The 15,486-nt window shown below is 38.3% G+C and overlaps 2 protein-coding genes across 5 annotated transcripts; one reads left to right on the plus strand and one right to left on the minus strand.

Annotated features, from left to right (window-relative positions):
- mettl21cb (methyltransferase 21C, AARS1 lysine b) lies at positions 1–3,652 on the plus strand. Of its 2 annotated transcripts, none has more exons than XM_057336372.1 (5): positions 1–307; positions 990–1,144; positions 1,242–1,359; positions 1,431–1,702; positions 2,151–3,652. In XM_057336372.1, the coding sequence occupies exons 1-5, from the start codon at positions 175–177 to the stop codon at positions 2,268–2,270; spliced, it is 798 nt and encodes a 265-aa protein (XP_057192355.1). In that variant the 5' UTR covers positions 1–174; the 3' UTR covers positions 2,271–3,652. The 2 variants fall into 2 exon arrangements, with proteins under 2 accessions (XP_057192355.1, XP_057192356.1); XM_057336373.1 differs by having other exon boundaries at positions 1,446–1,702.
- A 1,639-nt stretch (positions 3,653–5,291) lies between these two features.
- On the minus strand, positions 5,292–14,895 carry tfdp1a (transcription factor Dp-1, a). 3 transcript variants are annotated; one of them, XM_057336846.1, is made up of 12 exons: positions 14,795–14,895; positions 12,413–12,497; positions 12,275–12,341; positions 11,919–12,022; positions 8,960–9,081; positions 8,498–8,663; positions 8,214–8,360; positions 8,055–8,123; positions 7,820–7,971; positions 7,572–7,738; positions 7,310–7,388; positions 5,292–6,519 (listed from the first exon to the last, which is right to left on the minus strand). In XM_057336846.1, the coding sequence occupies exons 2-12, from the start codon at positions 12,422–12,424 to the stop codon at positions 6,378–6,380; spliced, it is 1,227 nt and encodes a 408-aa protein (XP_057192829.1). In that variant the 5' UTR covers positions 12,425–12,497; positions 14,795–14,895; the 3' UTR covers positions 5,292–6,377. The 3 variants fall into 3 exon arrangements, with proteins under 3 accessions (XP_057192829.1, XP_057192830.1, XP_057192831.1); XM_057336847.1 differs by lacking the exon at positions 14,795–14,895 and adding an exon at positions 13,492–13,729; XM_057336848.1 differs by lacking the exon at positions 14,795–14,895 and adding an exon at positions 13,191–13,473.
- Positions 14,896–15,486: the final 591 nt, after the last annotated feature.

The following is a 15,486-nucleotide window of genomic DNA, read 5'->3' on the forward strand; positions in this document are numbered from 1 at the left end:
CATGCTTGTGGGTGCAACTTTGCATCAAATAAAAGAATGCATGATGAGTGAGACAAACGAAGAAGATAATATTTACACAAATAAATAGACAATAAGTCTATTGATAAATTGAACTGCCGTGGGAAGTTTACTTATCACAATTAATTTTAAGCATGCACTTTTGAAACTTTCAACATGACAGCTGAGATTTCAGGACTTCATATCATGATGGAGATGGAAGAAGAAAAATGCACAGAAAATGCAGTGAAAAATGAAAGTGTGAAGCAGCCAGGGTCTGTCAAACCACCACCAAACATCATAGAGGAAGGTAAGAGTGGGGTCCAAAGTCTGAGACCAGAAACAAAATGCTTCTCTTTTGCTTTTCTGTTTTAATACAGAAGTTTTAATACAAAGATTATTTTGTTTGGTATGTCTTCATTTTGCTTTAATGATGTGTACTCAAAACCTTTTATGCAGTGTTATCACAGCATGGTTTGAAAACGCTGTAAAGAGCATCTTGTGCACTTTCATAAAAGCAAGAAAAATTGACCTTCTACGATGTAGCAAACATGTTCTATGTCAAAAATGTGATTAGTGATTTAGTGACTTATAGGTCAATGCACAATTTTAAATATTTTCCTTAAATTTCTTTTTGTTTTACTTTTTTGTAACATTTTTAAAATGAAAATTCTGTCATTGTTTACACGCCCCCTTGTCATTTCAAACCTGTATGACTTTCTTTCTTCTGCAGAACACAAAAGAAGATATTTTGAAGAATGTTGGTAACAAAAAACAGTTGGTTTGCATTGGTTTTGTGTCCATACAATAGAAGTCGATGGGGACCAACAGTTTTTGGTTACCAACATTTCCAAAATACCTTTTCCAAATATTATTTCCTTTAATAAATTCCAGATTTTTGCAGCTATATGGGTTTAGGTGCAAAGGTGTTTAGCAAATAGTTAATTTTGAAATGCAATAGGACTCTTTGACCGATTGTCTTTTTTCCCCAGATAGTAAACACATGGAGAGAGAGGCACTAAACAGGAGGAATGATTGGGAGCCCAGCGCTTTCTATTCCCTTGGGAAAGAAACCTTTTTCTTCACTGGGCAGGAGATCAGCATCCGGGAATCCCTCGACTCTTATGGTGCCGTCATCTGGCCGGGCGTGAGACATTTTGTTTGCAATTCATAGTTGTTTAGAAAATGTAAAGAACTTTTTTGGCCTATTGACTGATTTTCTGCATTTACACGCATACACACAGGCTGTGGCTCTTTGCCAGTATTTGGAGAAGAACCGGGAACAGATTGATCTGATGGATAAAGCAGTACTTGAACTTGGAGCAGGAACAGGCTTGGTGTCTATTGTGACAAGTTTACTGGGTAGGTATTGTCATTTCTGGCCAGTCTCTTTGCTGATAAATAAAGTTTCTTCCATCCTATATTACATCAAGGTGCCTGGGTCACAGCTACTGATCTCCCTGACGTCCTGAACAACCTGAACTTCAACCTTTCTCGAAACACCCGGGGCCGTTGCAGGTACACACCTCAGGTGGCTGCTCTGACCTGGGGTCAGGATGTGTTGCGTCACTTTCCAAGCACTGTGTACCGTTACGACTACGTGCTGTGTGCAGACGTGGTCTATCACCATGACTTTCTGGAAGATCTACTTATCACTATGAAGCACTTCTGCAAGCCAGGCACCACCCTATTGTGGGCGAATAAGGTCAGACTCCATACGAGGACAGCGCACACTGAAGTATATGGCATGGATTATAAATCACACTTGCATTCCTCTGTAAACCGATATGACCACGTGTTGGCCATGTTATTGCAATTAACCTATATTTTTAGCATTTTAACTTTATGAGGGCTGACGTAGCCTCTGGTTTTACTACAAACGGCAAGTCAAAAATCATTAACACGCATGAATAAATTCAGATCGAAATGCTTTAGTTCTTTAGATATAAACTGTTGTCTCTCTGCTGTTGTCTAGCTGTAAACTATATGCAAAGGGTGATTACTATTCAAAAATAAAAAATACGAGTTTTCAACTTTTTCCAGGCACAAGATGACTTTTACCAGTACTCTAAATAATCAAATTAAACAAAAAAATGTCAAAAGTAACAAAAGGGTGTGTTCAAATATCTGACTGGTATGTTCGTTTGCAACAGGTAAGATTCCAGTCAGACCTGTGCTTCACTGAAAACTTCAAAAATGCTTTTAACACCACATTGCTGTTAGAGATCCCACATGAGGAGGTAAGGATCTACCAGGCTACAGCAAAGAAGTGAACAAAACAAGAAAGAAGAGACAAAACTGTGTACTGTTGGGCCCATATACAGTGGCTTGCAAAAGTGTTCAACCCTCTTCATTTTATTCACATTTTGTTATACTGCTGCCTTATCTTAAACTACTATAAATGATTATTTTTTACATTAATCTACACTCCATGCACCATGCAGCTTTGCAAATTTATTAAAAATACAAAACAAAAATAAGTACATTGCATAAGTATTCACACCCTTAACTCAGAAAATGGTTAAAGCGCCTTTACAGACTCAAATCTTTTTGGGTATGATGTGAAAAGCTTTACACATCTGCATTTGGCAATTTTCTGTCATTCTTCTCCTCAGATCCTCTCAAACTCTGTCAGGTTGGATGGAGATCATCAGTAGACAGACATTTTCAGGTTTCTACAGAGATGTTCAGTTGGGTTCAAGCACTAGCTGGGCCACTCAAGGACATAGACAGAGTTGTCCATAAGCCACTCTTGCATTGTTTTAGTTGTGTGCTTAGGATCATTGTCATGTTGGAGAATGAACCTTCTGCCCTGTCCGAGGTTCTGAATGTTCTGGGCTAGGTTTTCATGATCATTATCTCCGTATTTTGTGTACAGTCCCTGAAGCTGAAAAACACCCCCACATCATGATGCTGTTTCCACTACACTTTACTGTTGAGACGGTATTGTACAGGTGTTGAGCAGTGCTTGTTTTTCTCCAGACATGATGCATGAATCTGAGATTCATCAGACCAGAATATCTTGTTTCTGACAGTTTGAAAGATTCGTTGAAGTACGTTTTTGCATATTTCAAGTTTCCATGTGTCTTCACTGAGCAAAGGTTTGAGTCTGGCCACTAAGCCATAAAGCCCAGATTGGTGGAGTGTTGCAGTGATGTTTGTCCTTCTGTAAGTTTCTCCCATCTCCATATATGATCATGGAGCTCAACCAGAGTAATCATCAGCTTCTTGGTCACCGCTCTAACCAAGACCCTTCCTCATCGATGGCTCAGTTTGGACAGGAGGTCAGCTCAAGTAAGAGATCTGGTGGTTCCAAACCTCTTTCATTGAGGATAAATGGAGGCTACATGCTTCTGTGAACCTTCAATACAGCAGATTTTTTTCAGAAGTCTTCCCCAGATCTGTGCCTTGATACAATCCTGTCTCAAAGCTCTACTGGCAGTTCTTTTGACCTCATGTCTTGGTTTTTACTTTGATATGCATTTTCAGCTGTTGCACCCTTTATAGAGAGGTATGTGCCGCTCCAAATCATACTTATTCAATTGAATTTGGCACAGGTTAACTCCACTCGAAGTGTAGAAACATCAACAAGCAAAACTAATGCTTCTGAGCTAAATTTCAAGTGTCCCAGAAAAGGGTGTGAATACTTATGCAATGTACTTATTTTTATTTTTTATTTTTAATAAATTTGCAAAGCTGTCAAAAATCAGTTTTTTGTTTTGTCATTATTGTGCATGGAGTGTAGATTAATGTAAAAAAATAATCATTTAAAGTAGTTTAAGATAAGGCAGCAGCATAACAAAATGTGAATAAAATGAAGGGGGTTGAACACTTTTGCAAGCCACTGTATTATAAAAAATGGGTCCAGCAACATTAAAGGGAGAGTGCTCCACCTGTTGGCTGGGATGCAGAATCACAAGGAATGAAGCTGACTGCTGTGAAACTGACAACAGGATCCCAAGGCCGGGATTCAATATACACTGCCCATCCAAAAGAAAATCACACTCTAATATTTGGTTGGACCGCCTTTAGCTTTGATTACGGCACGCATTCGCCGTGGCATCGTTTCGTTAAGCTTCTGCAATGTCAAAACATTTATTCCCATCCAGAGTTGCATAAATTTTTCGCCAAGATCTTGTATTGATGATGGGAGAGTCGGACAGCTGCGCAAAGTCTTCTCCAGCACATCCCAAAGATTCTGAATGGGGTTAGGGTCTGGACTCTGTGGTGGCCAATCCATGTGTGAAAATGATGTCTCATGCACCCTAAACCACTCTTTCTCAATTTGAGCCCAATGAATCCTGGCATTGTCATCTTGAAATATGCCCGTGCCATCAGGGAAGAAAAAACCCATTGATGGAATAACCTGGTCATTCAGGGAGTCAGCTGTGACATGTTTTGGACAGGCATTGTATATTTTTGTGTACAACTTTTGAAATACACAACTTGTATCAGATTGTTTTTTTTTTTATACTTTCACTATTACTATTACTAATAATAAACAAAGTGCAAATTTCTGCAACATGGTTTAAGCAAAAGTTGTTTTCTAAACCTAAAAACCTGCAGCCAAATGCAATGAATAAAGCAACAAAAAAATACTGCAACGGATTCATCCATGGGTATACACAATCATAAAACACATGTAAACATTAGGTTATTCTAAGCTAATTGTGTTGCAAACAGCTTTAAAACAGACAGGCCCATGGGAGAGGTCACTCGCCTTGCGCAGCTTGTTTACTCTCTTTTAAAAGAGCATGAAGAACAAGAGGAAGGAAAGTCCAGAAATGATTAGATTCAGGACCGCAGCCTTTAAATTAGCAAACATCACTGGTATGTACAATTCAAATGCTTATGACTGTGGAATTTTATGTACATATTTAAGACAACAGAACACAAATTTATAGTGATTATAGGCCCGGTTTCACAGACAAGGCTTAAGGCTAGTCCCAGACTAAAATGAATGTGTGACCTGTCTTTACTGAATATAACATGATCAGAAATATCTTAAAATACATCAGTGCCATTGTTTTGTCTCAAGATGCACACCAGTAATGTATTCTTCTAAGGCAATTTTATAAAAGCGACATAAATATCTTAATTCAACTAAGGCACAGTCCTGGTTTAAGCGAAGCTGCGTCAGCGAAACCGGGCCATAAAGTACTTAGAAAAGATCCCATGTCACACATAAATGTCCTGTTTAAAGAGAAAATGTCAACAGGAAAACACCAAAACCATTTCAGTCACACTGTAGGTTAACCGTCCATATTTAAATCTAGTCAGACACAAGGCAAATATATAAAATAAAGTTTAATGAAATTAGTAGTATTACATTAGTGTCGCAAATAAACACATTGAGTTTGAGTTCTTAAAACATATATATTTAAATTTGAAACTTATATTAGATTACAGAAAAGTTACTCTGAGGAGTCCGTACAAGGATTCTTTTTTTTTTTAAATGAAATTCTGGAAGTCAAGACAGACCTAAAACCCATATCTTTTTAATGCACAATAATAATAATAATCTTACACGCTCCAAGCTATAACTGACACAAGAGGACACTAGAAAACATTTTCAGGAGATCTGACATCATGTCTTTAAGAAACGAAGCAGTTTCCTTTATCTGCTTAAAGGTTTTGAAGTGTCTCTGATTTCCTCCGGTGTCTCTAAGACTGGTCGGCCTATGAAGCTCAGAAACCAAAAGAGAACAAACAAACAAACAAACAAAAAGACTGACTTCTCGGGAGTCCTCCAAAAAGCGGCACTCTTCAGAATGCCAAGGAGACAAACACACGAGAGGAAATTCTACAAAAAAGCCTGCAAGAAATCATCAGGTTAGCATAAGAAAAAGTGTCCACACATCCAAACACCTGCCCCTCCATTGGGCAAAAAATAGCAGCCGGCTTCATAGGTTCTGGAGTCAACAGTTTGCAACAATCAAGCCAGCACGTTCAAAAACAAAACAATCATTCGAAAGGAGAAGAGAACTATTTCACACAGATATCACACAACATTTTCCAACAGCGTTTTTCATGGCTGTATGTGGGAGGGGAATTCTTCGTGAGGAGCGTCACGTGGATCGGAGCAGATAACGTCAGGCAGGAGTGCCACAACAGGATAAAGCGACGCCTCTAAACTTTAGCCTCTAAACTAAAGTAGAATTCCCAGCGGAGAAAACACAGCCAATGATGTGCCCGTCCTGAGCTAAGAGACAGGATGAAAACAACTCATCCCGTTAAAGCCCGTGTTCTTCAATGCCCTTCTCAGGTAGAGTGAAATAAAGTGAGATGCAGAAGTGTGAAAAGGACAGGTGGTTGATCGATCCTCGGACAAGGTGGCTGAAATAATTTGTGCACGATTGACAGGTGAATGAGCGATGGGTTTAGTCGTCATCATCGTTTTCATCAAACTCATCGTCATCGTCGTCATCCTCACCCATGTAAGAAACGGGGGTCTCGACACGAGATCCGCTGTAGTGGGAGTCATTAGAACTAGAGGCCATTGTGGCATCTGCACCAATGTCACTACCAGACAAACAGGAGGATAATGGTTGAAAAACAAGGAAAATGCATTGAGAGGATATAATTAAACCAAATATTTAAACAAGCAAACACAAACCCCTTATCTTGCTTCAAATAAACATTTCAGCTCCTTTAAAAAAGTTACCATGCTGTTTCTAAAATGGGTTTAACAATATATCGCAATACATTTTTTTTTATTGTAGAGCTTTGATTTTTTTAATGATGTCTGTTGATCTTATTGGTTGAACTGCCAGCAGCCAACATGTGACCAGATTGAACATATATAATGTTTTCATTGTGCTTTTATTTGTTAAACATTTTTTTTGTAGATCTCTTCAGATTTTATTACTTTACAGAACGTTCAATTAAACTTTCAATATTGTAAATTCTGTAACTCTAAAATGATTAAACAAAATTGCACAACAAAAGATTGTACAGAATTCTTTATTTTTAGGAAATAAATGGTTATGTAGGTTTCACGTTTCAAGTTTTGTTCAAAAATATTGTAATAGTATCACATTGGGAACCCAGTATCATGTATTGTATCGAGTTGTGATCTGACTGCATCATTAAACCCATAGTTTCAGAATATAACTTTTTTTAATAAGTTACATTCCTGTCAGTTTCACGTTACAAAGAATAATCAACAATTCATAACTTGAAGAGCTAAACCACCTACATTTGTCAAAATTGGTATGTCGTGCAAATATGTCTGGTTATCAAACACTGTCTCTTATTCTAAATGTATCCATTTTTTTAATGAACACTTGAAATGCGCACAACAGAAACTCACCTCCCAACATGATATCGGCCTCCGTTAGTCGATGACGCCCCCATCATATAGACATTACTGATAGGCCCCTGTGCCATCTCTGCATGAAAACATAACAACTTAAAATATCCTTATGTATCAGAATCCTAGAATTGTAGCAGAATATAAACCATGTGTTGACATCATTATCAAAAAACTTTATCATAAAGAATTGATAGACAAACTGTATGTTTCAGATTATTGGTTTAGCATTTCTGATGTCTGTAAGCCTGGCGGCACTAACCTATGACATAGGGCTCTAGTGCTTTGGGCACCAAGCTTCTGGCCGTCTTAAGGTCCTCAGCAGAACACTTGCCGACCTCGAGACCACAGGCCATTCCCATGCGCTTTAACACCTCGACATCATCGTGAATCTCAAACATGCTGTCGAAGTTGAAGAGGTACTCAAACCTGACCAGAGAAGCAGAGAACAGAGGCACGTTGAATATATTAAAGTCTGTTGAAGTCTACAGCCAGCGATTTAAATCATACTTGTCATTGGAGATGCTGCAGTCGATGACGGTTTTCTTGCTGGTGTTGACAATGATAAATGGCAGGTGTATGACCGAGTTGGCAGCTGGGGGTCTTTTTGTCTGTTGTTCTTTCTGACGGTTCCTTTGTACAAGGTTCTTGAAGGCGATTTGCTACAATAAGCATTAGGTTTTAAATGCTTTTCGACTGCAACATTATATCAACCTTTTAATACATCAAAATGCCAAATTCCTACCTGTAAAATGAGTTCCTGGAGTTGTGACTGTTTCTGTTTGATTCTCTCCAAACGTCTTTGCCTCTCCACCTTAAAAAGAGCATGCATTCAGGATGCAGCACTAAAACCTCATAGGATAACTCCAAACCTTTACTGAAATGCAGGAGCAGGCCCACCCACCTCCAGATTCTGGCACTCCTGAGCGGAATTGGTGGGCAGGCCAATCCATTTGATCTCCTTTTTCTCTTTGGAGATGATGTTCATTGCCATCAGCACATTGAGTGCGTCATAGACACGCCGTCGAATGTTCTTTTGGTCATACACGTGCTGAAAACAAACGAAAAAAAGCGTTTGAGGATATAAAAGTGACAATCGAAAGGACTCTAATCAGTTTATCGCGCTACACGTCCTCTGCATTGACTTCAAAGCTCTGGATCAATTCCTGGTGACAGGAAGAGGCTTACCGCATCATTAGGGGAGATGTGATTATCACCAGAACTGAACTCGGCCACAAGCTCATCGGCAACCTCATTGTAGGTTGTGACACCCTTCCGCTGGACCTTCTCGCAAACCTTCATGGAGAAATGCCTGAGCCCTTTACCGTTCTTCTCCCCCTTTCTCCCCCTCTTTCTGAAGGAAGTAAGAACCAATAGTGCACAATATTAAACATAAATATATAATTTTTAAAAAGTATTGTTTCTGCCTTGTAGGCATCTTATATAAAGTACTAAAGTGGTGCCATGGCACAGTGACAGCAATGTCAGTTTAAAAAAGTTTTGCTCCAAGTTCATTCTGAAAAGAGAAACAGCCTCGAACAGCTGAAGACACACAGAAAAAGCACCTTAGTGGTGTCACTGAACCTATTTTTAAAATACACCAAATGTGTCATTACAGCTAGTGAATTATTCCGCTGAATTCAAGCTCACCCCGAGGACCATGGAGAGGCTTCTGACGGTTGACTCTGGGTGATAAACTGAGAGCTGGGTGTGTGCGGGCTGTTCATTAGGATTACATTGGAGCCACTGGGCCTTTGAGGTGTGCTGATGACCTGCAACAAGGAGATGGTCAAGTTTAAGTTTATGTAAATAATGCTAAATAACTTATTATCATTGTGGTAACGAGAAAGGTTATCCAATAAAAGAGCACATCAGCAACATAAAGCGTTTCATTTTTAAGCAGCTTACTTGACATTACTTCTCAATGACATATGGTCAGAAATTGAGAACATGGCCATGATAAGTAGGCAGATGGGTAAACAGCAAGTGACAGTTAGAGGAGCCAGCAATTTCTGTTTAAATTCATATTTAACTCGCTCTGAGAAGCGTGTTTCAACCTTACCTGCAGGACTTTTGAGAAATATCAGACTAAAATGTACGTTTTATTATTCTTTTGAATAGGAAAATTATAAAGTGCAGAAAAACTTTTTTAGAAAACCAACGAATGTAACAGATGTATCTGCCTCAACGATCAGTAATGATTCAATGAAAAATCCAAATATAGATGTGGTTTTATAGAACGCATGTGCATTAACTTCCTGTTCCTGTGTTTGCTGATCGGTCTGGCTAGTGGCTAATAATTTAACTATTTATATTTACTTTAATATATATTTTAACTTTTATTTTATTTTATTAAATAAACAATTTATTAAACGGGTTGTGTAACTTTCTCATATTTAAGTTTAGCCAAATAACGGTTCTTCTACTGGTAACCCAAAATAATACTGGCTAGACATACATGGGTCAAAGACGAAAAAGTGTTTTTAAGCATAAAAACAATAAGTGTAATATACTTGGTTGGTGTCGTGTCATAGCTGGGGGCGCAGCCTGGGGCGGAGTCGGTGTGGGGGAAAGCATTCTTTTTGCCTCCATTGGAAATGCATGGCGTTAGCCAGTTTGGTCTACATAAAATCACTTTTTCCGTTCAACAGAGCAAGACACATAGAAAAACCGAGCTGTATTGGGTGGGAGACTCAGTGCAGTATCTATAACTGAAGAAACGACCCAACGGAATGGCCTGGAGGTGTGGTTTCTTGTCATTTTTTGTACCTGATTGAGTCTCCAGCTAGGCGACAACTGTAATATCAGTATTCCAGGGTCATTCAACGGTCTATATTTTATCCCATGTTCATTAAAGCTATGATATAAAAGACTAGTATGTCTTAACGTGTTAAATGAATACATTTTATGCACAGTTTTGACTGTAGCACGCGACGGTTTCCCACACAGAAGTCCATTATGAGGAAACAGCTTAACGTGGCTCAAGACAGCGATAAATTAAGAACACAGAGTTTTCTGTTAATGTTTGATATCATTGACATCAGTGGTAAAGAAATGTATTTAATTAGTTGGCTATAGATGGTGGTCGTTTCGGTTTTAAGCCACGAAGCTGCTTTCTTATAATGGATGTCTATGGGGAGGACAAAAGTACGTATAAGGGTTATTTTAATCAAATAACAGTTCAGTATTGCAATTAAGAACCATATAAGCATTCATATTTTACATTGGCCACTTTAAATAAATGATGATTTAGCATTCTTAACGACAAAACTAACTCTATGAAAGAGTGTAAGATAATAACTAGTCACACAAACTCGGGGTACAATTTACCAAATCACAGAATGAATAAGTGTTTTTCACGTTAAACGTTTTAGAAAGTCACTGAGTTGCGGTGCAGTGGGATGGGACTACACTGATCTGGTTTTTCCGCAGTATATAAAACTTCAGATCAGGTTTTTTTTTTACTTTTTAGAGATTCAGAACACCAACATAGCAACCTTTCCACACTACAAAGTAAAAATCAGTCATAATCATTACAGCTCAGATCAAGCGCATAACGAGGTCCACACGCATTGATTGTAATGGATTGTTTTCCCCCACGGCACAAACGGATATGACGTTTTTGTGGGCGTTCCCAGCTATGCCGACAAAGTCTATACTGCTTCAAATTGTTGTTGTTAAAAAATATATTTTGGGGTTTTTCTGAGCAAAAAATAAATATCATACACTTTTCCCTGAAAACAGAAGACGCCAACTAAAATGTTATTCAGTGTAACAATCTTCAAAATCAATTCATGACATATTAAAAGACTAAATTACTTTCACCCCAAATGCTAATAAGTTGCAATTTTAAATTTTTTAATATTTGCCACAATCCTATAGGTTTTGCCCATTTGTCAATAAGAATTTTTTACTCATTTAAAGCATAATAAAATGTAATATGCTCCCTTATTATTTATATATTTTAATATGTACAAGACATAAGCATGTTGTTTGAAATCGTACATAAATATTGTATTACACAGAATGACAATGTAACATTATTTCAACCAAATTTTGACATTTTATTCTCCAAAAACTTATTTGAAACCATAAAGTAGACATTTTACTTACATTTAATGTGCTTTCTATGGACATAAAATTACTTTTGTACATTTATTTTGATGCAGACATATTAACGTCTTTGACCTACATTTAACTTGCTAGCTAATGTAATTTACTTATTTCTTTTGCTTGTTTTCAGAAATAATCTACAGGGACTCTTCTTTGCGGATGTGTACCGAATCCATCTATACTTAGTTTCAGACTGATTCTGACATATTATTATTTTGTGTTGCACCCAGTAGAGACAAAGTTGGCAGAAAGAGAGTAAGCAGAAACAAAATCCTTTCTATTGAGACACGATGCAATTTGGCATCATGCTGATGTCTACATCAATACAGCGCCGGTGTAGATAAACTGAAAATTGGTTACAAAGTCTGAAAAAACAGTCAATAACAGTACTCAGATGTGAAAAACAAACTGAAATTGTGTGCACTGTGAACAAATTTAACTGTGACACTTAAATTTGACCTAACTCAAAAATGATCACTGCCTATTCAAGTCTTACCATATGTGGTGTGATGTTCACGTTTGAAGGGCCCAGTGTTTTTGGCAAGATCTGTTTACCAACTGCCACTGTCTGCGGATGCACCGTCACCAAGGAAAGTACACCTGCAGAGTTACATTAGCAGAAATCAAAGATAATGTACTACAGGTTCAAGCAGGTGTCTGGCCTTTCTAAACACTACTGCGATATCTAACATCCTCAAGGGCTGCGTATCTTCATAAATACAGTTGCTGATGCAGACAAGAACCTCCCAGATTATACTTGATCTATCTTAAAATGTGACATCGTGACAACTTCACACAGCAAGAGCGTTTTTCTTATTTGAGGCAACTATATCACACTTAAACTCTTATTACCTTTGCCAGGGCTAAAGTTCTGATCAATGAAAACCTTCAGCTCCCCATTGGCTTCAATCAGACCAGCCTGTGGAAAAACAGGATGACCGTGAACTCATTGACGTACACTACTTTTGCATCTAATAAGGGAATACTCACATCTTTGGCCATGATCCTTGGGGCTGAGGAATAGATGCTTGGTCTAGCTGAAAAACCTGAGCCAAATTTCCACAACAAAATGTCTCTGCAACAGAAATGAAAACTGGTTTGGCAAAAGAGCCGAGGCTATTAGAAGACTGTAACCAAGGTTACTACACAAATCTTTGTTCATCATAGAGAAAAGGATTAGGAAGAAAAGTTTCATTTGCAACATCCGCCATGGGTCACACACTAGCACACTTTTAAAGGGATGCTATTTGAAACAAGTACATCAGGTATCTCCATCTATGGTCTAGTCTGGACTGGTTTTCTTTACCTTCCAAACTGCCATGTTGATAACCCTAGTTCATGCACATGCTTTCCTGAGTGCACTGGACAAACACCTTGGCTAAAGCTAGTGAGCTCTCTAGGGAACATTTTTTTACATTCGAGTTTTAAGTCCTTGTAAGTGATGCTCAGAAATGTTGTCTATGTAGGCAGCTTACTTGGATTAGAAACAGCTGCAGTGGATGAAAACGAGGCCCGCCGAATTGCTTCCAGCACCAAACCAGCTTATATTACCAGACAAAGAGTCATATCTTTCCATCTCTTTAACATGAAATATTCCACTTTTTCATTCAAAAACCGCATGCAATCTTCTAAAACCCATCGATATGCAACAGTTTACGTCGTTTTAAGCAACTTTTTGCAGAAGTAAATGGCCCTTATATATATATATATATTGAATTAACCGTTAACAATTTCCCTAGCTGTAAAAAACATACATGTAAACACTTACAGCAAACTGAAGAGGTCGAGACGACCGTATTAAGTTGTTATTAGTTTGTATTTTCTGCGTCAAACATAATGCAACCAACCGGAGCCATATGCACTAGAATAAAGCGTGTTAGCCCAGTTAGCTAGCTGGCTTCCAAACACGTTTCGCAACGAAACCCTCCTCTAAATGGGATCAAAATGCGCCCGTCCCGCTTCATCGTGACCGGATCGAGTCTCGTGCATGTACTCGCATCGTTTTGCGAACGGATCGGACGCGATTGAGCACCTGGAAACGAAGAGTGTAAACTTTCCTCTGAACTTACAGTCTTGAAGCCCTTTGCCTTCTTAGGTGCTGTTTTTGTTGGCATAGCCAGTTAGCAAGAGGACAGAGGAAGAGGAGGTCTGAGCCCCATCTCTCAAACAGGAAACAAAGATAAATCAAATAATGTCAAGAATAAAATGCCCATGTGCAATGATTGATCGTGATGCTTTTGTAATTAGCACTTTGGAGCTGTTTGATCTTAGGATCATGGCACAGTCAAACCCCAAAATGGATGCGGATGTTAAGAATGCACCTAATGCATGGCAACTACTGATGGCCGTTAAATGTTCATATTTGGTTTCACGCGAGGATTCAACTGATCCATATCTTTGATCAAAAGTTTCCGCACTTGAACTTTGGTAAACAAAACTTTAATACAATGAAAACAGGCATCGTTATACATAGCAGCACAGTTGACAGTCATAACACTTCAACTGTTGGGTAACAATCATCGGTCTTTCCACGTTTCTTTCTTTAGGTGACTGAAAATGCTTAAAATGAAGTAAAATGATCGTTTACTAACGTTACCTGATCTGAACTAATAAAGGCAAGAATGTTTTTTGGTTTAATGCCTGGCAGCCATTTTACATGGAAGCTAATGCAAAGCCATGCAGTTATGCTTTACTAGCCTGCTAGCTGAAATGACAGGTCCCATTAACCACCTAAACTTGTCATTGTCTCATTAATAAAATACTCGCTATTATGCACGATTATCTAAACCTTTTCATGTGTAGAAAATAAGTCTAGTAAGCTCTGAAATCAATTAAATAAAGTTACAGTTTTGAAAAAGCTACCAGGCGAGCTGGTAACGTTAAGCTAACTTTCACTCAAATCGAGGTCATCTCAATAGCTTTAAAATAACTCATACGGAGTTTGCATTGTGATAGCAATTATATAACACACGTCCAGTACTATAACATTAAGGCTGTGCATTTTCCAACAGGTAAATGACAGCGAGCATTTTCCATTTCAATAAACTGGCAGAAGGATTTGACATGGGTTAGCTTGCTAGCTAACACCAGCCATTTGAGACAGTTTCCATTTTTCACACAAAAAAACAACTATTTTGTACAAATGGGTAACAGACAAACGATTACAGATGCGATTTATAAACACACGTACACCCACACTGAGGTAAATACCCAATATGCTGGTAACGTTACACACACTTTAAACATTTGCCAAATTGTCATCATTTGCAAGAGCAGATGAATGGCAGCACTTTATGTATAATGAATGACAAACACAAAAATATTGATCAAAGATGTATCCGTGGGCTCAAAATTGCCCTTGATCTCACTTACGGTCGATTGCATTCGCGTCCTAACGTCAGCCTTCACTGTCTATCGCTGAATGAATAGACGCGCAGACAGTAGAAACTGCTCCCTCTCTGGGTCTGTAAAACTGAGCTTGGCGGTGTAAACGCCACAAGAAATCCGATTGGACAATAATACGCATGACGTCGGAGAAGCGTAATAAGGAAGTTACGCCTATACTAAAATCTTATTGGCTTGTGCTCTACGGTGACCGCTGTTGGGATTTTTTCATTGGTTAATTTCATTGGATCCTACCTTCACACGTCTAAGGGCGGAGCGTGCGTATGAGTACATGTAAATAAACGGAAAAACTCACGAGGTTAGCGTTAAAATAAAATATTCTTCAAACCTACAAATATTTAAACAACACAGCCAAATAATATAATTCTAGCAAGTGTTCGCACGTTTAATCCCCTTTTTTAGAGGGGCCACCACTGCCAATGAAGGAACCTTAGTGACCTATGGGCTTTGTAGTCAATCAATATAAAAGAAACAACAAGCAATATGCAAAAATATAGTGTTTAAGTGATTATTTATTGGATATAGAGGATTTGAAGCAGCTCAGATTATGACCAAATATGGAAAATGTTTCAAAATGCATATATTGCAAGTTGTGGACAATTGATGTCACATACACACAGATTCTGTGAGGTTTCTGAAAAAGTTACTGTGCAGTAGTT

The sequence above is a fragment of the Triplophysa rosa genome, linkage group LG6 (genome assembly GCF_024868665.1).
Source record: "Triplophysa rosa linkage group LG6, Trosa_1v2, whole genome shotgun sequence".
NCBI lineage: Eukaryota > Metazoa > Chordata > Actinopteri > Cypriniformes > Nemacheilidae > Triplophysa > Triplophysa rosa.

Bases quoted from the DNA above. Each gene is read 5' to 3' on its own strand.
- tfdp1a (XM_057336846.1), bottom strand. The intron at 8,361-8,497 runs GTAAGCCTCTTC...GTTTGTTTTCAG, and splicing joins ACATCTCCCCTAATGATGCG to CACGTGTATGACCAAAAGAA. The intron at 6,520-7,309 runs GTGAGTTTCTGT...TTTGTCTGGTAG, and splicing joins GGCCGATATCATGTTGGGAG to TGACATTGGTGCAGATGCCA.
- mettl21cb (XM_057336372.1), top strand. From the start codon at position 175: ATGACAGCTGAGATTTCAGGACTTCATATCATGATGGAGATGGAAGAA. The intron at 1,145-1,241 runs GTGAGACATTTT...GCATACACACAG, and splicing joins GTGCCGTCATCTGGCCGGGC to GCTGTGGCTCTTTGCCAGTA. The intron at 1,703-2,150 runs GTCAGACTCCAT...CGTTTGCAACAG, and splicing joins CCCTATTGTGGGCGAATAAG to GTAAGATTCCAGTCAGACCT.